The 25530-nt window shown below is 42.0% G+C and overlaps 1 protein-coding gene across 1 annotated transcript in view; it reads left to right on the top strand.

Moving 5' to 3' along the window:
* The window catches only part of tmem145 (transmembrane protein 145), a 41194-nt gene extending 18938 nt beyond the window's left edge, over window positions 1–22256 (top strand). The window contains exons 4-15 of the mRNA XM_008290054.1: window positions 965–1051; window positions 1702–1803; window positions 10856–10940; window positions 11441–11512; window positions 13712–13780; window positions 14462–14542; window positions 14896–14974; window positions 16370–16463; window positions 18405–18577; window positions 19260–19380; window positions 19737–19925; window positions 22014–22256. Coding sequence (XP_008288276.1) covers window positions 965–1051; window positions 1702–1803; window positions 10856–10940; window positions 11441–11512; window positions 13712–13780; window positions 14462–14542; window positions 14896–14974; window positions 16370–16463; window positions 18405–18577; window positions 19260–19380; window positions 19737–19925; window positions 22014–22256 — 1395 coding nt within the window. The remainder of the gene's footprint in view (window positions 1–964; window positions 1052–1701; window positions 1804–10855; window positions 10941–11440; window positions 11513–13711; window positions 13781–14461; window positions 14543–14895; window positions 14975–16369; window positions 16464–18404; window positions 18578–19259; window positions 19381–19736; window positions 19926–22013) is intronic.
* The last annotated feature ends 3274 nt before the right edge of the window (window positions 22257–25530 follow it).

Here is a 25530-nt window from a genome sequence, read left to right as displayed (position 1 = left end):
CCGATGACATATCTAGTCTATAAAATCCACATTAAATTGCTTTCACAACCAACAAATAACGAAGAATTTATCCATTGATTTCAGACAAACACGAGTGCACCCCTCAACTTATAAAGTAGCCCTTAACCAGCTGAGTGTTCATCAGCTCATGACATCTCATGTGTCTTGTGATAAAACAGTGCGATACGTTTCTGAGTGAAAACGGTTAGAACTGTTATTAGGACTTTAAAGTGTTTTGTATTGTGTTTATGTACTATACAGCAGATATGTACCATAACATACTATATAGGAGAATTCATGTGAAACTGGTTTAGCACAGTCAGAAAAATCCGACATAAATGTGTTGGGATAAACAAGTCATTTAGCTGGTGTTATACTCCGCTTCTGTCCGCCATCTTCTGACACAAAGCAGTGACATTACGTTGACGTGTTTCCACCGATGTTAAAAACAACACTTAATTTCTCACCTTTCAGCCAGATTCTGATGTCAGATCCCTGGAATCAAATGCCATGGCCTTCATTCTCCTTTCACCAAATTGTACTTTTATATTCTGTTTTGTTGCACTACAGTATTCAGCAGTCACACGGGGGACAAATCCATCACAGAAGAGACAGAAACATCAGTATTAATTCCAGCAGCTTCAATAGACTGCAAGTCAATGCATTTACATTTTCAATTAAATTTTGATTAAACACACCTTTCATTTTATGAACTGGAAAATCTGTCTGTGCTGCTCCTCAGTATGCAGCCATATAAAAGTATCTATAAACCACGGCTGAATGCAACCGCTTTCAACTCATCTTGTTCTGAGCTTTATTGATAAGTGCTTTGTTAAATCACAAAAAAACTGAAATGAAAAAAAAAGATTTGAAAGGCTAGGGGTAATTAGATACAAGAGGATTTTCAGTTAGGACAGTTTTTTTTAAAATGTTTTAAACATTGTTTTAATGTTTTATTTTTCAGAACTGCTACCAGAAGGAAGCGGTGCTGCGGCCGGAGAACAACCAGGTCATCAACCTCACCACACGCTACACCTGGTCAGGCTGTGTGGTAAGAGCACACAAATATATGCGTCCGCTTTCCCTCAGTGGCATCTGGTCCCTAAATAGAAACTAAATCCAAACGGTTTTGTAGCTTCGTTTGACCTCTGACCCTGCTGTGTGGTAATACACAGTATGTGTGTGCATTACAGGGTATCACGCTGTTGCCCTTTATCACCACACACCTATTTTCATCTTTCCTCTTTGGTAGTTCAAAAAAAAGCATAGAAATATGTAAAAGAGGGAAATAATAAACAGACACAGACGGAGAGGAAGCGAGAGTCAAAGGCCTCTAATGTGTTTTCATAACATTTTTACTGATTTACACTTTTCCACTGTTGATGATGCGTCCCATCCGATCGCTTCATAAGCTCTGTCCTCCCCGTCAAACCTTTTAAAAAAAAAAAAAATACAACCTTTTCCCTCTTTTTCAATAAACAGCACGACGTGTTTGTTTATCACATTAGTAAGTGTAATTGCCAGCGTGACTCTGTTGTTGTTGAGGTTAGTGGAACTTGTTGCCACGTTTCAGGCAATATCGGGGTGTGAAATATGCTCACATCTCGATATCGCGAGCTCCCACACCCCTGTGATTATTCAGTGTGTCTCTGAGGTAAAATGTGCTACCTTGTTGGGATCCATACATTTCTTCTCTCGCAGGTGGAGGGAGATGGGAACGAGGAGGTTCTGAGCTGCGTGGGCGGCCGTAGTTTCCGCTCGGTGAGGGAGAGATGGTGGTACATCGCTCTCAGCAAGTGTGGGGTAAGCTCTGACCTCTGACCTCTCCCTGACCCCGCTACCTCTTCAGGTTTAGTACAAGGCAGACGACGTGGTGACGCAACTCTGTTATCACACAAACTGGCTTGAAGGCAAAGCCACTCAATTGTAGTTTGAATCTGTTTGTGTCCAGATAAACAAACGTCTTCACCGTCATCAGTGTCATTATTATCCCAACATCAAACCAAAAGACAGATTACTTCTCAGGCAGTAAAGTGGCTGAAACGTAGCTTTTTAAATGTCCAGAGTTATTTTAACTGTAAGCCGCAGTTTTAAATTTTTGCGTTCAGACCAAAAAAAAAAAAAGTAGTTTTCAGGTACAAGCAGCAGAATCAGATAATAAGACAGGAAAGCTTGGGCAAAAAAATCCACCCAGCATACCCTGAGGAAGGCCCTGAAAAATGCTGGATATATTAAGGCTACTTTTTGTGCTGCCTCCCTATAAATTTTAAATGAACTTGAGCATAATTTTTGTTGCCTGTATGTGCTTTCCCATTTGAGTGTTTTGCACTGGGTTATATTTCAAATGGCAGAAGCAAAGTTATAGAAACCGCAAGGAAACATAAACGTGTGATTTGCAATAGTCAACTGGTCTTTTGTTATCATGTTGCAGATCATCAGGACTGATCTCGAGTGTAGTATAACCGACACTACAAATGTCTGGCCAGAGTGCCACACACACTCCTGACCTCAGCTCCTTGTGCGCTACAACTGATCCTCTATCTGTGCATCTGCCTCTGGACTGGCTCTTGACACTCTGAAGTGCCGTCGTATCTCTGCTCCGTACCACAGTGCTGTCTACAACAAAGCACAGAGACTCTTAGTATGCAACCCCCGGCTTCAACCGTGCTAAACATGCCGTATCTAGGCTCCACTGTAGCCTATTGATTAGCTTGCTTTAGGGACATTTTAACGTTGTGTTGTCTCATAATGGGACTCTGTGTTGTACTAATAGTGCGCCGGGAGAAAAAGAGCAAAGTGGTAGCCGTGGTTTGTTGTTTGTTGACGTGAGTCTGGGCCGGGGCAGCCGGCGCAGAAACGGCGAGCTTGGATAATGATAGCTCAGCGATGATACATCCTCCTATGCTGAGGGCTTCTGTCAAGGACAAATCGGTGTGTGTGTGTGTGTTGTTTTTGTGTTCTACGTGTGCAGGCTTTTTATGTTTTCATGAAAGTGACTGAGGAACAGAGTAAATAAGTAAAATTTCAGCTGGATGTGTGTGATAGTGTGTCTGCCTAGCTATCAGTGACATGTTCTCCGTTACACCCGAGTCATGCTCCTGATTCTGTGTAATTGCGTGTGTGTGTGTGTGTGTGTGTGTGTGTTTGTTTTGCCAGTTGGGAGCGCTGGCTGAAGAGGGATATGATTAGAATGGATGCTTCCTGCAGAGTGTGGTTTAGTGTCACGCCAGCGTCCGCTGAAAGACACGCAGCCTAATGCTGTTGGACTCGAGTATAAAAGCTTGTCTCCACTCCTGCGGACATGTGCACGCTGCGTCCCACAGCCAATTTCCACCCCTCGTCTCTCACCGCTCGCCTTCTCGCTTCCGTTTCGCTTTCACACTTCTTCATCTTCGCTACCTCCGTCACTCACAATCTTTGGCTGTGTCCTGCTTCTCTTTCAACTCTCCGTCGGCAAACTGTGACACATTGGACACCCTTTCATATCTGTTTACCTTTGCATCTCCTCCTCCTCTCTGTTCGGCTGTCTCTAATTGTGTTTTTCCTTTCCGTCTCGCCATCTCGCCGGTTTCTTTTTCGCCTCTCGCTCATTTAATGCATTTTTTCTGGCACCTTCACTTTTATCTGCTGCTACATGTTTTGCTCTTTGTTCCTGTTTCTCTCTTATCCAGATCTCTTTTTCCTGCGCTTTCCATCTCAGTTTTTACCTCCGCTGTAGTAGGTATGAAACCATATCAAGCTCATGGGCTCTTAAAACCAGAGGATGTCTGCTCTCAATTCCCTCGCCCGCACAAAATGGTAGAATAAGAGACTGATCGGTGTTTAACACTTCCTGGCAATTTCACCTGATTAATCGCAGCAGGAAACCTCATGGCTGCAAATTATTATTTCATCAAGGAAAGAAAAAAAAAACATTAGGAAGTCATTATAAATAATATTTGGGTCATCACAAATTACAGCACAGAGAACCTCTGGCAGTCTGGACTAAGGCTTTATGTCTCATCTTAGGTGTTAAAATAACCAAAGATCACAAACGCCAACCCATGGTTGTCTTTTCTTCTCCTGACACAGAATTTAAATTATACATATAATTTCAGTTGTTATTTTACGGTTGCAAAATTGCAAATATCAATTTTCCATTTTGAACAAGTAACTAGCACATGTTTCTCTGGTATTGCCGTCTGTGTCAGAGTGTTACAACTTGTTGGAAGGAACTAATTAGACACTATTAACTGAAAATCACCAAACCAGAGCTGCTCAATAGCACAACGTCATTACTTGCTATTGACCTCAGCAACTGTCACAGCTTTTGGCCTTGAGGTCTCTTAAACAGCTGCAATGGAAAGGTTTGAATTGCTGTAATCAACTTCTGCCTTTTTCTTCTTCTTCTTCCTTTTTTTTTTTTTTTGAGCAAAACTGTTGTTAATGAAACAAAATCACCTCAGCAGGGAACCAAGGAAGAACTGAAATTAGACTTGCTTTAATGAGTGCAGGCTAAAAAAAAAAACAACCAAAAAAAAAAACGGCCAATCTTTCCCAGCTGTCAGCTTGGCCAAGAAACTCATCTTTATAGAACAAGCAGAGTAGAAACACACCCACAGCTACTGTATTTTCCAGGTTTCTGGCAAGAAATTGTAGACTATGACTCTCATAAAGACTCACAACGCGGCCACATAGAGGAGAATTATTCCTCTGTGCCGGATGGAGAGCCAGTTTGGACTTTAAATGCTGCGCCTTTTATTGAAACAAAAAAATCATTTGACAATGTTATGCTTCTTCTGGGAGATATATTCATCCATACAGGAAATAAACAGACCTGATGGTTTGTAGATTGTTGCTCATAATGTTCACCTGAAGTGCAATACGTAAGTACGATTCTAGCAATATACTGCTGTGGTGTATTATTTATATATCTCAAGACAACATCTTGTAACTGCAGCCCAAAAAATGTTCATTGTCTATTAATCTGTAATCAGACTTATTTTCTTGATTAATTAATTATGCATTTTGTCAGATTTTTGTGTAAAATTCCCTACATAAATTGATGAGGGTGCACGGTATTGACATGAAAGTTCTAGTTACATTTGACCAATACTTCAACATACAAGGTGGAAACTTCCATCCATCCATTATCTATACACCGCTTAATCCTCACTAGGGTCATGAGGGGGCTGGAGTCTATCCCAGCTGACTCAGGGTGAAGACAGGGGACATCCTGGACAGGTCACCAGTCTATCACAGGGCTACACTTAGAGACAGACAACCAAGCACACTCACATTCACACCTACGGACAATTTAGAATCACCAATTAACCTCAACGTGTTTTTGGACTGTGTGGGAGGAAGCCGGAGAACCCGGAGAGAACCCACGCTGTTCTGGGAGAACATGCAAACTCCACGTAAAAGATCCTGGGTGTCCTCACCGGGACGCGAACCGGCGACCTTCTTGCTGTGAGGCAGTAACAGTGCTAACCACTGCTACATCTTGCAGCCCCTGGAAACATCCAAATCATTCAAACTGAAGGGCGACAATAAGCAAGCATTTGCTCAAACAATTACTTAAATGTTAGTTACTGATCAGTCAGCTCAGTACATAATTCATGGACTGATCATTTCAGTTCCAGACAATATGTTCAGTATGTGAACAGGAGTGTAGTTTCAACCTGAAGCTGCTTTTCATGAGTCGGGTTTGCCCCTTATTTCCACTGAAAGGAAACTGCAATAGTTGTAATATAGAATAGAATAGAATAGAATAGCTTTATTGTCATCATACATGGGGGCATGACGAAAATATAAATAACTGCCTCTGGACGGTGCATTTAACAAGCTAAATTATCAACCATAAATAATAAAATTATTGACCTATAAAACAAGACTGTATTGAGAAAAGAGGCAAGATGTGTACAGTACAGTGAGGAGGTAATGAAATCAAATAAATCCAATAAAATAGATTAAATATGGGTAAATATACAGCATGCAACTTCAATATGACAATTCTCTCATGCACAAGCATGGTCCATTTTTTAATTATTTATTTTTTCTAGAGACGGTTATAAGTCTGTTGTTGAAGACTGTCATTGGCCTTTAGCTCTGGTTTTGACCAATTTCCGGATGACTTGGAGCACCAACTACATTCACTCAACAGAAAGCCTGACCCCACTCATACTTGGAGCGACTCCCTGCAGCCAGGTTCTAAAACCCTGCAGAAAGCCTTCCCACAAGAATGACAGCCCATTAAGGAACACTTTAAATAACAAAGTAAATTTACTGGTTGGTGCTTCATTACCTGTGGAAATAGTTGGATAAGGTGCTCTTGTCACTTTAGAGGAGCTTGGTCCAAGTTCTGGAAATAACCCAAACGATGTCACGGCGATGCTACCCGGGTTACCTCGGCTTCAAATTGGAGCCTTGGAAATTTGAAACGGAGAGCATGCATTACAGACTGACAGATTGGTTTTAAAAAGGCGTGATAGGGAATGTAGGATCAGGTGATTGCAGAGGTAAGTACGTCCTGATGAATCCCCCAACTTCATGAAACTGTAACAACACGAAATTATGATAGTAAGGCTGTGAGTGTGTGTGTGTTTGTGTTCTTGTATTTTTGTCTAAGGTGTGTGCATTAGTGGTTCAGATTCTGCATTTCACTCATGCTTGTTGTACTTTATGTTGCCACTGTTTCCTGTTTTTTTTAAAATGTTTGTCCCTGTATTTCTGTATTTTCTCTTTTAATGTAAAGCATATTCAGTTTGTGGAATGACGATCACTTAGCTACATGGTGTTCGGATGTCGGCACACTTTCCTCAGGTGTCAAATTTTCATATTTTTTTAGAGAAACACTTCGATTAGGTCGACTACACTCGTCTCCAAGCCGTAACCAAACATTTATCTTCCAGAGCCACACTCTCAAAAGACTCTCGGGAATCCTTTTTAAATGCAGTTATCCGCCGCCCGTGGGATCACAAGTTGTATAAGACTGTACAGATGTTCAGGTGAGAATATCTTCAGTGTGTAATATATCAGCACAGTAGATCAGAAGTGGGGTACCTTTCATAACTGAAACCAACCAGCAGCCCAAAGCTCCTCCTGTGCCTCCCCGTCGGTCCCACAGAGCGAGAATTCCTGCTGTGAAGTGCCACTTCTTCCCTCATCTCTCCTTTCTTCCCTTTGCACCCTTTCCCTCTTTATATTCGCTCCTTTTTCTTCATTCTGCCGTTCTCTCTACCTGTATTTTTAACTTCTTCTCTCTCTCTCTCTCTACATCTATCTCTCTCTTTATCTTTGTCTCCTTGCTCTTTGTGTCTGTATTGATTTTGTGGCAGTGCACGCTCCATGCTTCTCGCCCTTTTTGATAGAGGGAGTGAGATGGAGTCTCAGGCTGCCAAATGAAATCAAAGTCCTTTTTTTTTTTTTTTCCCTTTCCTCCCTCTGTGTTCCTTCGCTCCACTGCAACAAGCGCGAACTCCATTGGCTTTGAACTTGCGTGTGTGAAATGAGCTCTCTGTGCTCTGATTGTCAACCCATCTCTGTGCCCTCTCTCTTGTTCTTTGCTCCCCATCACCTCCCAAACTCACTTTAGTTTGATGCTTTTTGTTTGTGGGATTGCCAGAAATTAAGAGTATTCCAGCAGGGACTTTTCCCACACAGGTGTGTTCATTTCTTCATCTCCTCTTTCTTGCATACTTAAATTTCCATCGCATTGCAAGAACATCAGATTAATAATCCACCTAAGAAATCATTTATGCATGTCACACTATTAATAATTACAAACAAGAATACTCAGAGCATTAAGTCAGTGAAAACTGTTGCTATGGATATGGTTCATCCATCCTTCCTGTTAATCTGGGTCATCTTCACATTCGCAGCACAGAAGGCAGAGCAGCCTAGATTCCTTTTTCTTTCTCAACTAACTTCTTCCACATACCTGGGGATCCTGAGGTGCTTCCAAGGCCAGCTGGGAGACTCGCTCGCTACATGACACAATTACATGCAGCACTTATATCAACAGCGCGCTCCTCCCCGAGGAAAATTGGGGTGTTTTTGTCCTCTTGTAATCGGAAAGGTTGGAAGGAAAATCCGGGGCCTGTTGTTTACGCCGTGGTGGGCTGTGATATTTTCTATTTTCTGGCGATGCAACACACCCATCTCATTAAAGTAAATGACAAAATTATGCCGCAGCACAGAATAACAACCCATCCACTGAAGTCAGAGGCTGTAAATTCTATGTGGTGTGAAAAATGGACATCAGTGGACATTTTCTGCTGCTCAAGTTGATTAATTAGAGAACTTTGAAAAGCCGGCTAATGTGTGGATGCTGGGATGTGGGACAATGTGAATTTGCTTCACTTGGAAATGACCACATTCATTTTCTTAAAAGATGGTTTAGATAATTTCACACTGTTTTGGTGCCCTTTTTTTTATCTGTTGCAAGATGGGGCTGAATTTCTGATGTTGTATTCGGGTTAGTTACTGTTCTGCTCTGGAGTATTTGTTTGACTTTTTTTTTTAAAGAAAATTTATGTGTATTCTGGACAAGAAAATTGTCATTCACTATAGCACTTAAAAAAACAAACTGCTGCTCAGACTTACCGGCTCTGCAGTACGGTTACTGACATCACTGTAATATGGTTATCAATAGTACAGTCGTGACTTGATAATCAACCCCTAACAATCCAAAACCTTGGTATCTGACAGGTTTTTAGGAAAAACGAACAGAACCCATTAAAAACAGCCTTAACATACCGACAACCTTGGATTCTGACTCCGACATGACATTTTATGTCGCACATAAGGATAACGGCGTATTATCAGACTGAACAATCCGACAGATTGGCTACGTTCAGACTGCAGGACTTAATGCTCAATTCAGATTTTTTTGTGAAATCTGATTTTTAGCGAGTTCGTTCACATTTCCAATTAAATGCGACTTGTATGTGATCTGCTGTGAGAACTTCATACGACCCAAAAGTGTCCTGCATGCACAGAAGAGGACACGACGACGTCACACGCAGCGAGCGTGCTCAGTATTTACGGAAGTAAACGTGGATGATAACAATGGAGCGCATCTGCCACTCCCCTGCAGCCACTGATGGTGGAAACAGACGTGTGACCACTAACTAAACTAGCATCAGCAGCCAAATACTGCCTGTGCATTCCGGCCACTTCCACCCTGGGGGTGCGCTCCAGCGGGATGGAAATGGCCCGAACAAGAAGGCATGAAACCCAGCGATGCGTAGTGTTCTAACAATACACTAGTTATTACAACAACTACAAACAATAAATATTACCAACAAATGAGCCTTCAAGCATCAAGCCATCCTTGTATCTTGACCTCCGTCTTGAAAATCCGACAGCCTTGCTATCCAACATGAAAGAAGATTTTACATTTAGTGTTGGATTGTTGAGCCAGGACTGTATAATAGTTACTCTCCTCATAGTTTTATTTATTTATTTTGATCTCATAGACAACACTCTCCCCACTGCTCCCTCCCGGTCCTGTGCATCCTCCATACATGTCTGAACTCTCTGTGGGCCTCTCAACCCCACGGACTGTTCCTCCTCTGTTAAGCTGTGACTTTATCCCATCAGTGGTTCAGGACTTTTGTGAAATAGTTTGTTAAAAGCTGATGAAAACCTAAGTACTGACTAAGAGAATATGTTATTTTTTTAAAAAGCTGTCCTTATGCAGACATACAGAGTTATCTACATGATATACTCCCAAGTAAGATGTTTCAAGGCTGGATTTTAGTAATTTGTGTGTTCAATGACCTATTTCTGACATTCAAACTCAGGTAATATTTAGGATTTTATATGAAAAAAAAAGTCAAATGAACTCCACCTCAATTATTAATGATTCTTCTTCGGAAACCACTCTTGTGTGTAAATGTTTGCTGAATATTTATACGAAGATACGACGATGTTATGATATTGGATTTCACTTCTCCAGACTGAACCACACAGTCCTGAGTAAAACCCTTTTAATTTCACAATGCTTAGCCATCTGGGTGATCCAACACTCTGAGGTTATTACGATTTAACCGTAAAGTGCTGCTCGGACCTTTTTTTTTTTTTTCTTCCAGAAGGTCCTGCAGATCTCAGTTTTCATTATAATAAAAAATCAAAATGTCCTCGGATTGATGGACATCTAAAGAGTCGTTCAATACCACTTCAGCGTACAGAATCGTCCACTACAGCATAAAATATGAAAGTATACACACCACAACACCTTAACAGTGCCAACAGAGGTGGATCGTAACGAAGTATGTTTACTCAATTACTGTGTTTAAGCACAGATTTGAGGTACTTTGGTATTTTCATTTTAGCCTGATTTATACTTCTATGTCTTTGCATTTCAGGGGGACATATTTTTCTTTCTGCTTTCTGTGACAGCTTAAGTTATATTTTTAATGATTAAACAAATAGTTTTGAACCTCCTGACAACTTACAAACAGTTGTGTGTCACATTAAAGGAGTTTTTAACAGCTCAAATAGTGTTTTTTTGCTTTAGTGGAAGATCTTTAGAGTTTCCTGTTTGTTTCTTTAAAAAAAAAAAGAAAAAAAAAGAAGAAGCACTAAGCATGATTAGCATGACATGGACGACAGAGAAAGCTCAGCTGATCCAATTTCCCACCAAAAATCAAAGACGACAGAAAATGTACACAAGCTAAAAGCACAGTTGTGTAATTATGTATAATTTATGTCTTCTTTCCTTTGCCATTATTCCTTACAACCCCTCAGATGCATCTGCTGTCCCTACATATAAAAAAAAATATGTATAAAATAATTCTAATGAAGTCCACCTCCAACCAACATCCTCTAACCTAACCTCGCCTCTCTGTCTTCTCCTCTCCTCTTGCAGGGCGATGGCCTGCAGCTGGAGTACGAGATGAAACTGACCAATGGCCAGTCTTTCTGGACGCAGCATTTCTCTGCAGATGAGTTCGGTAAGAGTGATTAGACAGAAAGATAGAGATTACAGGACGAATCGCTGATGGCACGAGCCAACACCACTTAGCACGGCCAATAAAGCACACTGAACTGAACAAATTACAATAATGAAGGGACGGCTGAATAAATTAATGATGATAGATGAACTGAGAGGGAAGCATGAGAAGAAGAGGCCTGCATATCTTCTAAATGAATTATTCCTACATTTCTAATATTTCCCCCGCTCTTCTTCTGCTGTAACTCCCCGGTTCTTTCTCTGAACTAATCCAATATCCTCATCAAGTGTCTGCCTCTGCTGACTTCTCATGTTTGTTTCTCTTATGCCCTCCTGTTGTCCCTTCTTGTCTTCATCTTGACATTTTGTCATTTTACTTTTTTTTGCTTATGAATCCACTGTACATCTGCCTCTCCATATTCACCTTTTCCTCATCAATTATTCTTTCCCCTCTATCACACCTCTTCATGTCGTCTACTTTCTCCTCCCCCATGTTCGCAGGAATCTTGGAGACGGACATTACGTTCCTGGTCATCTTCTCCATGGTGTTCCTCCTCTCATGCTACTTTGCCTGTAAGTACCGTCTTCTCTTCTTACTCTCATCTCTCTTTCTTCCTCCTCGAGATGATTTATTCCAACTTTCAAAGCCCGCAGCGATCATTAAGTGCCCTTCACGTCAGATCTATTATAAAATCTACATGTTTTCTTGATGGGATAGGAGTAAGTTCTCGTGTTTCTTTCGATAAGTAGAGGTGTGCCTATTTTCTCCCCGGGCTGAGAGTGTCAGAACAGCAACACAGAAGCAGGAGTGAGGAGATGATGAGAGCGGGGCTTGGTTTTTATGTAAAGGTAAATGGTTGAATGGAGAAGTTAGCGGCAGCTTTAAGGTCACTGAAGCGAGTTTGTCACATGAAGGTCACAGCTGAAATAACCCCCCGAAGCAGCGGAGAGCAGTAGCTCCGAGGAAAGAAGCAGTGTAGCCGATATTTATTTGGTGTGGCTCTTCTCTCTAAACCACTTATTGATCCAGGGACCCCATGAAACAGTCATGAGATTGCGGGTGAAAGATCAAATCACAGAATCTTTCACAGCGGACGGCGCTGACCAGTTGCCATGGAAGTGGAGATGATTCAATTTCAGTTTTTCTAAGCTCTTTGCAGACTCTGTGCACTTGTGGTGAGATTGTTTTGTTAGTTTCTTTTATTTGATTATTTAATACATGAACTCCAGAGTGGTCGTCCAGTTATTTTGTAGGTAAATGTCTACAGGAGTAGCTCTGCCTGCTTTGGTGAGGTTGTAGTGCTTTGGTTGAAGATTGAAGACTGTGAAGGACCTGCTGTATGTCTGTGTATGTCTCTTCTGACAATCTTATTAGGTTATTCATTACGATGGAATATTAGGGCCACATTAGGAAAAATATTTTTCCACAGACTTTGAGAACAAAGTCGTAATATTACGAGAATAAAGTTGTAATTTTACGAGAAAAAAAGTCGTAATTTTACAAGAATAGAGCCGTAACATTTCAACCAGTTGTTTTAGAAGAGGAAAGTTGGTAAAATGAGGGCCGTGGAGCATTTTGGGAAGTCGTACTTCAGCATCGGTTTCACAAACCAGGAGATACGTCGTCTTTTGGCGCATCAGCACCACATTATTGTTAGTATCACGACCTTGAAAAGAATCTGCATCTATTCTGAAGAGAGAACCTTCAGAATAGATTCATTTTCTTGCCCCTATTTATTTATTTTTTTTACATAATTTTTTTGGCCTCTTTGCCTTTATTGGATAGGAAAGAGTTGAAAGAGAGACAGGAAAGTGGGGGAGGAGAATGGGGGAAGGGGTTGCAGCAAAGGGCCATGAGCGGGATTCAAACCCATGGCAGCTACATCGGAGACTACAGCCCCTGTACATGGGTCGCCAGCTCAACCAAGTGAGCTATAGCGGCGGCCCTTCTTGCCCTCATTTTAACAACTTTCCTCTTTTAAAACAACCGGTTTAAATGTTTATTCTCGAAATCTATGGAAAAATATTTTTCTTAATGTGACCCTTATACTCTGTCGTAATTCATTGATATGGAAGTTTTATTTAATTTGCTGAAATGTAAATAAAAGAAGGATGTAAACCTACCTATGAAGGAGTTTTGCAAACAGAGGTGGAAAAAAAAATGGCTGAAAGGGGGTTGTGAGATTTTTTTCCTTAAAGATTCTGAAGACTGAAGTCAGTAGAAGTAGAAGGTTTCCTATTTGTGGAGGATACGTTCCTTTTAACAGCCATCATTAGAGTGCCTTCGACAAAGTTAAAGGAGGATCAAGCAGTACTTGGCCGGCCAAGTCCGCGGTTATAAAGCGCAGCCACGAGTGTGTATGAACATTTATGACCCTTCCTCCCTCTATAAATCCCCGCCCTTCAGGCTACTGCTGTTTGCCGGAGTGTTTGGGTAGTAAAATAGCCTGGTTAAATACGCATTAGGAATACCTCCTCTCAGATTAGGTGGAGGAAAATAGAGAAGATGTATCAGGCCTCATCTGGAGATGGGCGTCATAAGATGGATGCATACTAATGATCAGCTCTCGCCGTTTATCTGGCCCGTTTCTTCTTGTGTTTTCTTCTCTCTGTGTCTGTACCTCTCTCGCTCTCCTTCGCCATCTGTTAGCATATCTCCATCCTTTTTATCTCTATTCCCCCAACACACACACACACACACACACTCTCACACACCTCTGTCACCTCTATCTCATTCTTGTGTGTGCTTTTTTTTTTCTTCTCCCCCTGCAGACAATCTGAAGGGAAGACAGCTTCTTCACACAACCTACAAAATGTTTATGACGGCGGCAGGTGTGGAGGGTGAGAGCTTCTGTCTTCAACACACATCATAAGACACACATTGTCATAACACAGCTCACACACACACACACACACACACACACACTCTCAAGCTGACAAAGAGCCTCTCGCATGGCTGCAGCATCTCATACCTTAATCCCCACTTCAAGAGCGGAGATATGATCGCCCTTATTAGCCTCTGAATAGGAACTATCGCAAACAGTCGTGCTGCGCTACAGTGTTCAGTGGAGCATACTGTTACTGATGAACACTCTCTCTCTCTCCCCCCAACACACACACACACACACACACACACACATCCTTTCCTCCCGTCTTTCTTCTTCCTCTTATCTCACTTTCTTCTTTCTCGCTTGCTTGTCCCCTCTCTGAATCTCTTCTCAATTCTCCTGCCACCCTTAAGTTCTCATTCACGCTCTCCTCCCACTTCTTTCAAGCCTTCTGCTCCTTTTATCCTTTTTTTTCCCCCTCGTTCGTTCCTCTCCCTCTTCTTCTCCTCCCCCTGCCCATCCTCTTCCCTTCATTATCATTTCTTGGCATCTTCTGTTCCACGTGTATTCTTTCTCTCTTCTTGCCTTTTTTTCTCCTCTCCTGCAACACCTGCTCACCTATTTCTCCCCACCATCCCCTCCCCTCCTCTTATTTTCCCATTTCTCCCCTCTCTGCTTCTTTTCCACTTGGCAGTGCTCAGCCTGTTGTTCCATTGTGTCTACTGGGGCCTGTATGCTAGAGATGGAGTTGGCAATGGCAGCTTGAAAATACTTGGTGAGTTCTTTTCGTGCATCGGTCACTGACTGAATAACTGACACTACCTCTGCACTGGAAAATCACTCACTGCCTGAGCAGAATGAACGAGTGGACGATGATGGATGTGTGCCGCTGAGGAAATGTAATAGCTGGTTTTGATGGGCATAGGCAGCATCATGCATGATTTTATATGACTGTGTGTGTGTGTGTGTGTGTGTGTGTGTGTGTGTGTGTGTGTGTGCGCAATATGTGTGTGGTGACCTGATTTTATCATTCCCCTCTGATATTACAGTTTCGGAAACCATAACCTAATTACCCTTCTGTCTTCTCTTTCTCATTTTCTGTCTCCCCACCTCTCTGTCCATCTCCAGGGAAATTACTGTTCTCCGTCAGTTTCTTGGTGTTCCTTCTGATGCTCATATTGTTGGGCAAAGGTTTCACTGTCACCAGGTGGGGAGGGGTTGCACTTTTTTATGTGTGTGTGTGTGTGCACATGTTATTTTTTTTTCTCCGTGCTATTTGTGTGTGTGTGTGTGTGTGTCTGCCACGGGTGTGTTTATGCTGTCACAGACTTTCCCTGGCGGGTTTCGCCGTGACAGTCATAGCACTATCTCATGACGTGACAATGCGAGGCGTCAGTCAAAAAGTCAGTTAGAAAGCTGTTACCGACAGCGTGAACACCTGATGTGTCCAGGGGGATGTGACAGATGAATGCTGCTCCGGTGTGAACTTTATGTTGTTTTTGTGGTTTATCTGAGTTGAAGGATCACCTTTTTGCCCTCGACAGATTTTTGGTTCGCTCACTGTGTTGTTTTTTTTTTTCGGCGAGGCTTAGTGATGGACGTTCACTTGGGTCAGAATGCACAAAAAAATCATTACGAATGTTCTTCTTCACTTTAACGTTACCCTGTTTCACTTAAATTGATAAAAGCCCTACTTGCCTGTCAGTGTTTCAGTTGCACTGTCTATCTGTCTAACTGTTATCAAACTGGAAACACATTCCACATATTTTAGACATTGGTTTCTGAGTCAGTTTAATGTGAGAGAAAACAGTGTTAAAGTTACTCACACAATTGTGCTTTCTTAAAATTCTAACCAGCTTGTTTACCAGGCAGCTCACAAGGTCTTTAGTTTCGATTCACGATGAATCATCGTCGAAACCATTTTGCATACTTTGAAGGTTGGTTTCTGCTTTGGGCTGACTGGAATCCACATAATTTTTTTTCAAACTTAACTCTGAATGGAGCCAAAACTGATCTTGCAAGATTTTTAAGCTGGTTTTCTTGACTCTAGGACTATATCCTCCTCAGGGTTCAGAATATTCTGTGATCTCTAGACCGAACCCCAGTGAATAAACTCAAAACTGCATCAGTGTCAAGCTAAAAACATGTCTGTTTATCTGCCGGATCTGATCAGATGACAGTTTGGAGATTAACAGTCAACCACTTTGACATGTTTTTTTTTTTCTGGTTGTGGTGATGAATCAGAAAAAAAGATGTTTAAAATGCTGATAAAGGCTTAATGCTACTACTTGCTGATTCCTTCAGATAGAGAAGAAGTAATTTCTGCTTTTGCTTTGTCCATGAGCCTGCAGCCAGTTTAAATTTATAAATAGCAGAGAGTTGAGGGCACCAGTTTTTTTTTGTTTTTTTTTGTGCTGTGTGGTGTTCAGTAGCTGCTTTTAGATTAAGTTGTCTGCTTCAGCATAAAGAACTAAATGCATGATTCTGTGTGTGCTTCCACATGCACCTGTATCCTTCCTTTTCACTTTGTGCGTCTTTGTTTCTTATCTTTCTGCAACTTGTGTGCAACCTCTGACCCTCTCGGTTTATCCCTGTGTGTCAGGGCGAGGATCAGTCACAGTGGATCTGTCAAACTGAGCATCTACATGACAGTCTACACAATCACCTATGTCATCCTCTTCATCTACGAGGCCGAGGTATAGTATACGCCCACACTCCACAATAGTTCACCAATGTATTTTCAGCCATGGCAGCAGTATGTCATGAAATTTCAGACAGCCCTTCATTGTGCCCAGAAAATGATCACACCATCTTTGGTGATCCCTTAACTTTTCCACCACCACCGCCCCCCCATGACCCTGACACTTGAGGTGACGTGCGTGGAATATAATAGCTTGACAACTATTGGGCGAACTGCTGTGAAATTTGGAAGACACTTTATGAATTGTAATAAGCCAGATCGTCTTCTGACTGTTCATGTAGCAACACCATCAGGTGGAGTTTTTAAATTTGTCCAATGCTTAAGTCTACAGCCTTGCAGTGGCACTAGCACGGCTATAAACTCTTAGACTTGCTTGCCTGGGGGGAAGGTTTCCAACTGTCTTTATTAGATATTCACTTCACAGTCATATGAAGAGCAGCAAACCCTTATGTTGTAAGCAGCTTGTTAAATAATCTAAAATCTTCACTAATTGTCCAAATTGTTGTCAGATAATGTTCAATTTGTTGATTAATTTGCCAACCATTCCAGCACTAGTTGGCACGTTGAAAATATCTTGGCAATAATATCTCTTCCAAGCATTTCAGTTCGTCAAATATGAACATGTACTGCTTTTCTGTCTTCTGCTGTTTAATATGGAAATTTAAAATGCTCTGTGTTTGAGAAGCCAGAACAGTTCATCTAAAGACATTATCTTAAGCTTTAGAAAACTGGCGATAGGCTCTTTTCACCAGTTTACTTTATAGCCAAAGATTAATCAATTAATTGGGGGAAATAATTGACAGGATTATCAGAAATGAAAATAATCTTCAGTGCCAGCCCTAATTTTCAAACTGATAACATGACATGTGCAGTAGTCCCTTAAAAAGCCTGCTACAGATTTTGAATCCTGACAGGAACAACCAGACAACTCCCATCTGCAAACACAACTGAGAACATTTATGACACTTACGGCTATACCTGAGATAAGAAATATTATAGCAAGGATCTATACCTGGGACTTTAAAGCTAATCTTACTAATCAGCATACAGTGTTATATTATTTATGATGCCTCTCTATGTTCTGTATCTGATGATGGAAATGAATTTGACCAGCTATGATGTTTAGCATATGAACTCATAAATGAATAACGCTCTCAGGATTAGTTACATACATCCCCTGCATAGTGCAGAGACTTCAGGCCAATCAGATGTACAGATGGCATATTTAGGGACCATGGATTACAGTCTTTGAATACAGCGCGGTAATGACCCAGTGGGAACAGTGCAGCAGAAGTATCCTCGCTATATTTAACAGTGGAGCCTATAGCCATGTCTCACACTGCAATATGTGGATCTGAAGCAGTATAATTTATCTGCCGCCTGCCCTCTTACATGGGCCCTGCTATTAAAGAGCTTAAAACTCAGGGGAGCTCCTGCTAAAAATAAGCTAAACTAGGTTACAATTGAAACTGAAATGAAGACATGAAGACTGTTCCTGGTACTGAGCCTGCAGTTGGGAATCTGTCAAGCTCTGGTTGGCCGGTCGAATCCCAAGAAGCTCTACACCAAGCCGTGGGACCTATGCATTATGTAGCAGGAGTAACCCTGTATGGCTCATGCTATATACTCACTGGACTGTGAAATGCAATCTCGTGTCCACGGATGCACGCACACGGGCCAAAGCTACACCCACAAAGTCGCGCACATACACCGAAGACCTAGTTGAGGAGATGTGTCAATATCCGAGGTTCAAACAGAAAGCTAGGAGCTGAGCTTTGGGTTGGTCATTGCAGTGGATCCCTGACCCATCGGCAGTCTTAACAACTAGGGCACCGGCTACGACCCACAAACATTTCTTCGCTCCACTGTGTAAAAGTTTTGCTTGATTTTCGTGTGTGTTTTCATCATGGCATAACGCCTCATGTTCTCGTGCCAGTTCTTTGACCCAGGCGAGGTGCTGTACGCCTACGACAGCCCTGCAGGCTACGGACTGATGGGCCTGCAGCTGGTGGCTTACGTGTGGTTCTGCTACGCCGTGCTGGTCTCTCTGAAACACTACCCCGAGAAGCAGCCCTTTTACGTCCCTTTCTTCACCACGTACACGCTATGGTGAGACCCGCGCAGCTTCCCCCCCCCGGCTCTGCCCTCCCTGCAGATAATAGCACCTGAGCTGGAGATTGCAGGAGTAGAAAAATACACATTACTCTGTTTGAGGTCTCTTCAATTTGAATAATTTATGCAGCTCTGTAAAAAAAAAAAATGTGCACAAGATAGCTGATGCTTTAGCTGTCTGGGAATGAAAAGTTGTTTATTTTACACTATGCATCTACAACACTGTGTGCCCAACCTCTGTGCTCAACTTGCACTGTAGATAATTGTGCTTGAGTGAATGATTGCGAGTGGAAAATATCTATTTTTCCTCGCTGATGAGATCTCTTCCATTAGAATAATTTATGTTCCCATATATGTGTGCGAGATAGTCAGTCCTTTGAACTGGAAAGAAGTGTTTTTAATTTACACCGCCCTGAGAAAACGCTCATATATCCACTGCTTAGTTTCTCTGTCCTTTACCCGCTATCTACAGTGAAGGGTAGATTACAAAGACCAATATTATCTGTGTATCTCTTACTCACTGCAACCATTATCTCCTTCCTCAGTGTCTACATCTCTCCCCTCCTAATATCTTTATTACTCGCCGCGCTTTATTTTTCTGCTCTCTTTGTGCCCTTTCTCTCAGCGTTCTTTCTTGTGCTTTCACCTCTCACCTTCACACAATATTTTCCTCCCCCAGGTTCTTCGCCGTGCCCGTCATGGCTCTGATCGCCAACTTTGGGATTCCTCGTTGGGCTCGGGAGAAGATCGTCAACGGCATTCAGCTCGGCATCCACCTCTACGCTCACATCGTCTTCCTTGTTCGTACCACACACACACTCGCGCAGACCCTTGCACTGCTGCATAGTTCACATTATACAAGTCATTATTGCCACTGTCAGTCATACATTATTCACTATCCTTGAGTCACAACGGCCTCATGCTGATTGTCTCCTCCACACATCATTATCTATCTCTTTCTCACCTTCGACACATTGTTCCTTACTAATGGGCCATACTGCTCATGCAAATTTCCTTTCATATTCCTGCTCACTGAATGCATTGCACTTCTCACTTGAACCTCACACGCCCTGGCTATGTGTTACCTGCTATATGCTGTGTATACAGTTCATTGACTATATATATGTAGAAACGTTGTTCTCCCTTTGTCTCTTAGGTTATTACACGACCTTCAGCAGCCAACAAGAACTTCCCGTATCATGTTCGGACATCTCAAATCGGGATCCTACTCTCCAGTCCGAAAGGAGGCGAGGGGGCGGAGAGCTTCCCCCATCACGCCTACGGGAACAGCTCCTTCCTGGGAGATTCTCAACCCAACTTTACCGAACTCTTCTCCATCCAATCAGTAAGTCTACATTTAATGCCTGGTTGATATCCTCCATTAAACTTTATTAGAGAGAGCTGAACACACAGAAGAGCAAGTGAGAGCCGTTCATGTGAAAACTGTTATAATTAACTTACTGATTTCTGCCCATTACATCCACCTCGTTCATGAATGTGTGATGTAAGCAAATGGAGCGGAAGCAGGTAAATATGAGCATCAGGATGAGAGTTAAGCTGTAGCACTGTATGGGTTTGTACACTGATCAGCCGTGGCTTTACAACCGCTTACAGCTGGAGTGAGTGACATTAATCATCTTGTTAGAATGCGACGGTCTGCTGGGACACTTTGAGTCTTGGCATTCATGTAGATGTTGCTTTGACACGTATCACATACCAATGGCATGTAGGACAACATGCCCTGCCATATTGCAAAAATCTCTCAGGGGCAGCTCGAGAAACACACACAAAAAAGAGTCCCTCCAAATTCCCCACAGCCTACTTCTATCAAGCTACTATGGGACGTGTCAGAACAAGCCCAGTCCACGAAGGCCCCATCCCAGAACAAACAGAACCCAAAGATCTGCTGCCAGACACTACAGGACAACCCCAGGTGTCCATGTGCTGGTGATTCAGAGCTGTGTTTGGCAGCAGAAAGGGGGGATGCACACAATATTAGGCGGGTGGTTTTAATGTTGTGGCTGATTGGTGTACATCCACTTAACACTTGCCATCATGTTGCGATGTATGTGAAATGTAATTAGATCAATCTCATGGTTTAGTTGTAGCAACTGGACTTGCTTGAGTTCCTTGAAGACCTCTCATCCAAGAGGCTTCATCAGTTCTGACTGACTAGTTGGGAGTTCCAGATACTTGTCTCCTTAAGGAGCCATGAACGCTTGAGTTTCGGTTTCAGCTGGGAGTTTGTTGCTCCTCCCCCTCGTTATGTGAGTCGTTAGTGCTCCCCCTGCCACAGTGGTGTTCGTTAGGGTCTTTTGTGGCTAGGTGTGAATGTGGGTTCATCTTCCTGGGGAGAGTTCTTAGAACTGAGTTGTAAATAGGCGAGAGGTGATGCCTCTGACCTCCACCTCTGTGATATACTCTGTGTGGCTCCTTAAGGATATAAGTATCTGGAACTCCCAACTAGTCAGTCAGAACTCCTGGATGAGAGGTGAAATGTCTTCAGGAAACTCAAGCAAGTCCAGTTGCTACGATTAAACTACGAGAACCATGACCTGGATGACTGGGAATCTTCATCAGACACGTAATTAGATCAGTACCTAATTGTACCTGTTTTCTGGTGCTTTTAAAACACGCAGACTTCCCAACGTCAAACCTGAACTGCTGCCTCATCAAATAAAAGAGCCTTCATTTGGAAGGCATCAGTGTAAGAATACAATTTGCAAAAAAAGAGAATCATGAGAAATGACACTTTTTACCAGCCAATACAGCTGCACTGCAGCGTAGATATTTTGCAGAACAATCCAAACCATTAGAGAGAAGGTGTTCCTAACACTCATTTCTATACGGACAAAATGAAGGAAGGCATGGGTGATAACTCAGTTGTTGTTTATCAAATTCCATTGTATGATCTTGTTATCTAAACACAAACGGAGGAAATTAATGATTCATAGCGAGCTGCAGTTAAAAAATTATTTTAAAAAATAGCTTATGAAGTGTTTGTTTTACACATAGCAAAGATTTGTTCTCATAACAGCCGTGCGTAACAGTGGAGTACGGTTCATTGCTTTGAAATGTGTTTATTTATTTATTTGTTATTTTTGATCTCTATTTTTTTCCTTTCAAAAAAAATCATGTGTTTATTTTCATAATTAGTTGCTAAAGTGTAGTTTGTAAAGAGTAAAGTGATTAAACCTGTTGAAGCCTGGAGGTCAGGAAACCCAGTACACGTGTAATTTACCCCCAGCTGATACAACCGCCACACCGTTGGTGACCTTGAGAGCAGGCTGTCAAAATGTGAGGAACGGTGTGGCGTAACTGACACGGTGTCTGCAAGGTCCCACTTTCTGGCCCGTTCAACCCTCGGCCGTAATCTAGATCTGGAGGATCCGGACAGGTCAAAAGTGTAAAACTCTCATGTTCTTCCTTCCAGGATCCGGTGAAGACGGTGGAGGAGACGGTGGCCCGTAAAGGACCGGAAGTGCCGAGGAACAGCGAACAGAAGATCATCACCACCGCTGCTGACTTAACCTCGATATTGCCCCCACCTCCGCCCCCGATACCCCCACGCCCGGCCGCGCGTTCGCCCCCGCTGCCACCTCGGCTCCCCTCCTTCACCGAGTATTTTAGCATGCAGAGCGGAGGAGGAGGAGGGGGGCTTGGAACGAAGGCATGAGATGGAGAGAAAAGCAGGACAGCGGGAGACGGTGGTGTTGGTGGTGGTGGTGGTGGGGGGGAGGCACGAAGGCAACGGACAGAATGACAATACAAAGTAAAGAAATAGTCTGAGTGGAATTGAAGGTTTTACTGCTTAAAGACAAAAGGGTCAGCCAAAACATAAAAGTTTGGAAGGACGAAGAGAAATCACCAGAGGAGCGAATCCCTAAACGGTCCCCTTTTTCACCTGTGAATGGAAATGACCAGAATGGAGGAGTGAGGGGGGAAATGGCTGAGACACAAGTGCTGGGCTTGTTAAAGAATAAAGAAGCAATAAATATTTGATGTTGACCAGTAAAAGGCACACAGGGAGGAAAGATGACAAAGTGGATGTAAGCCAGAGCAATAGAATGATAGCTGTGCACAATGTGGAAATGAACAAAATTCCTGAAATACTTTCATTCAAAAATTCATGAGGCATTGATGGTGTGCCTGGGAGAGTTTGTAAATAGCTAAAATCGGTGAGAGCTACCACTCTATATAGTTTTATTTCAACAAAAAGGAAATTTATTTTCATGTTTTTTTCCGCATCATTAAATTCCAGTTGGTGCTGTGACCATAGAAAATTCTCACGCCATGACATGTTTCAAATTCATGTAAAAAAAGAAAAAAAAAAAAGTGCTTTTTTTGTTTTGTTTTTTTAAAGATGTTTCACACATTTTGATAAAGCATAGATATATTTACCCTATATGGAGTCTGTTGGGTTAATTTATATTCTTATATGCCTTCATTGCAGCTGGTTATTCTGGATTGATATGCTGATGTGTAACTGTAAAATGTCACGTTTACTGTGGGCACTTCTAGGTACAGTACTTGTAAAACACGCATGTTTGTATCGTATTCCCCGTTCAGCGAGCTGATATATGTACTCCACACGACCATACGATATTTGCTTATTGTGTGTATTGAAATCTGTACTTTTGTAAATACATACAATAGGCTTCCGTATATATTTTTGTTTGGATTGGATGACTTCCAATCAAAACCGTCTCGCGCTGTCTGAAACACACCACAAAGCCAATATTCTATCGGTTTTTGTTAATTTTTCACTGGAGTGCAGAACACGCCTGCTCAAAAATGTCATATCTGTGTGTGTAGACGTTGGTGAATGTACTGATGCAATACAGCACAAGGACAGGGGTAATTTTCAAGTTACTGGATTACTGTAGTACACCTTTGTCGAATTTTTATTTTCTCTCTTTGGCATCTGATCTACAATACATGTATGATTTTAGAGCAGGAGGCTGGCTTTTTTTTTTTTTTTTTTAAATATACAAGTAGCCTAATTCTTACATTTGTCTTGTACCTAAAACATGAATACTGTATTTGTTGGTTTTTCGTACCTCAGTGTTTATACAGTGCGAAAAGCTGAACAAATATGACTAGTTTTGTATCCCCTAATATTGAGCAATGACTAAAAAAAAAAAAAGAAGCCTTGTGGATGAACTTTGAAAACAGCAACACAACTATACATTTTGTCTGTCCTGCATGGAGCACTTTAATGTTCCTGGTCTTAGTCTGTTTATTCGTGATGATGTCACCTTATAAGACTGCTTTTAAACTTGTATTCACACCTCATCACAGTAGTATTCCACATGCACACACACCTGTAAATACAGTCCGACCGTCTGGACATTTTTAGGGAACGTTTCATGCTTGGCCGGCGTAATTTTAAACACAGATGAGAATAAGAGTGACATTAAAACTGAGTTTACCACCAGCTTTTGTGCAGTTCAAAAACTGTCCAAAAAAAAAGAAAAAAAAAAGTTAAAGTGCACTGAGAAATTCAGTGGTTTTATCTCGACCTTTCGTTTGCTTCTGGATTTAAAACAAGCTGTGGTTACCCGGCTGATGGTCCACAGATTTAATCGGTGGCAACTTTTTGCTGTCATGGAGTACTTTAGGTGATGTTAGGACTGTGGTGTGTAACTTGTAAGAAGTGTAGTCAGAGGTGTAACGTAGTCTGTGAAACCGAATGATACTTGAACTAGAGTACTAGCTGTTCTTTCTGATTATGTGTCTTGAGTTCGTTTTGGCATGTTTGCCATTTCGTCTGTTGTTGCCTGATGTTGCGGTTGCCATGAATTGACTGAAGACACAAGGGGGACTCGACAGGCTGACACTGTATCACTACTTCAACCTTGTGTATATTGACATTTAATTACAGGAATGACACACCGACTTGGGGAGACAACTCGAAGAAAAGAGATTATTGTATGCATGACAGAAAACAGCACAGCTTTTAGGCTCCTCAGAGCGATCTGGTTAAGAGCACATCACTAAAGCACCGTTCAAATGCATTTTAATGGTGTCAAATAATAATTCTAAACATGCTGTACATATACACTTTTTGCCAAATAATAAAAATATGGTTTTATTAGAGGCCTTGCCTGGCTGTGTGTGTTATTTGGCTGCTGTGGTAGTAAGCCAGTGTTGTGATCCAGTTAGGACGAGGGCACGTGTCCAAAGGAGTAAATCATATTTAGAATCTGTTCTCATTACAAGAGTCCATTAAAGTAAAACACCACCGGGACAGACTCTAGCCTGGTCACAATCTGATGTAGGCTAGCCTAATTGTTTCACAGTCACTGCCAATACCCCGGTCTGCAAATCCTAAACTGCAGAGACAAACTGAACTGTGTTAGGGACAGAATTTACAAACAGCTACACTCCTAACCAGTGCCAGTCTTGAGAGGACATCGTTTGTCACAATTTGTGATGTTCAGTTCCATTAATATTTAACTGTCTACCGTAAATCTGATGCAAACAGACTATAAATCTTTGAGGAAACGGCTCATCACTCTGCCAATCACTTGTCCACCAAATACCAAACAGAAAAGCACACTGTACATTATAGTGCAACATAATGAACCCTTTTAACTGCAGACAAGGACATGCAGCGTGGGGAGCACACGTGTGATTAATGACATTAACAATGACTCATTGTCCTTTGGCTGTTCTAGACTCATTGTTACCATCCAACACTGACTCTTTCACCACTCTGAACATAAAAAGCCTCTGACAATAGTTTACAGCGAGCAGTAAATTACATTTTAGACACATCAGCATCATTTTGTGATTTCTGACGTGAACTGTAAATTTCACTCGGCCTTCGGTAGGTCTGCCGTTTTGCCTGATGTTTCCACAGCTGATGTACTCGACAGGCTGAAGGTGCATCACTGCTTCAGCCTTGTGTACACTGACGGTACATCACTGTAAAGGCACAAAGTTCA

Source organism: Stegastes partitus, unplaced genomic scaffold (genome assembly GCF_000690725.1).
Source record: "Stegastes partitus isolate 25-593 unplaced genomic scaffold, Stegastes_partitus-1.0.2 Scaffold654, whole genome shotgun sequence".
Lineage (NCBI taxonomy): Eukaryota > Metazoa > Chordata > Actinopteri > Pomacentridae > Stegastes > Stegastes partitus.
This window is presented reverse-complemented; position numbering and strand designations above follow the sequence as displayed.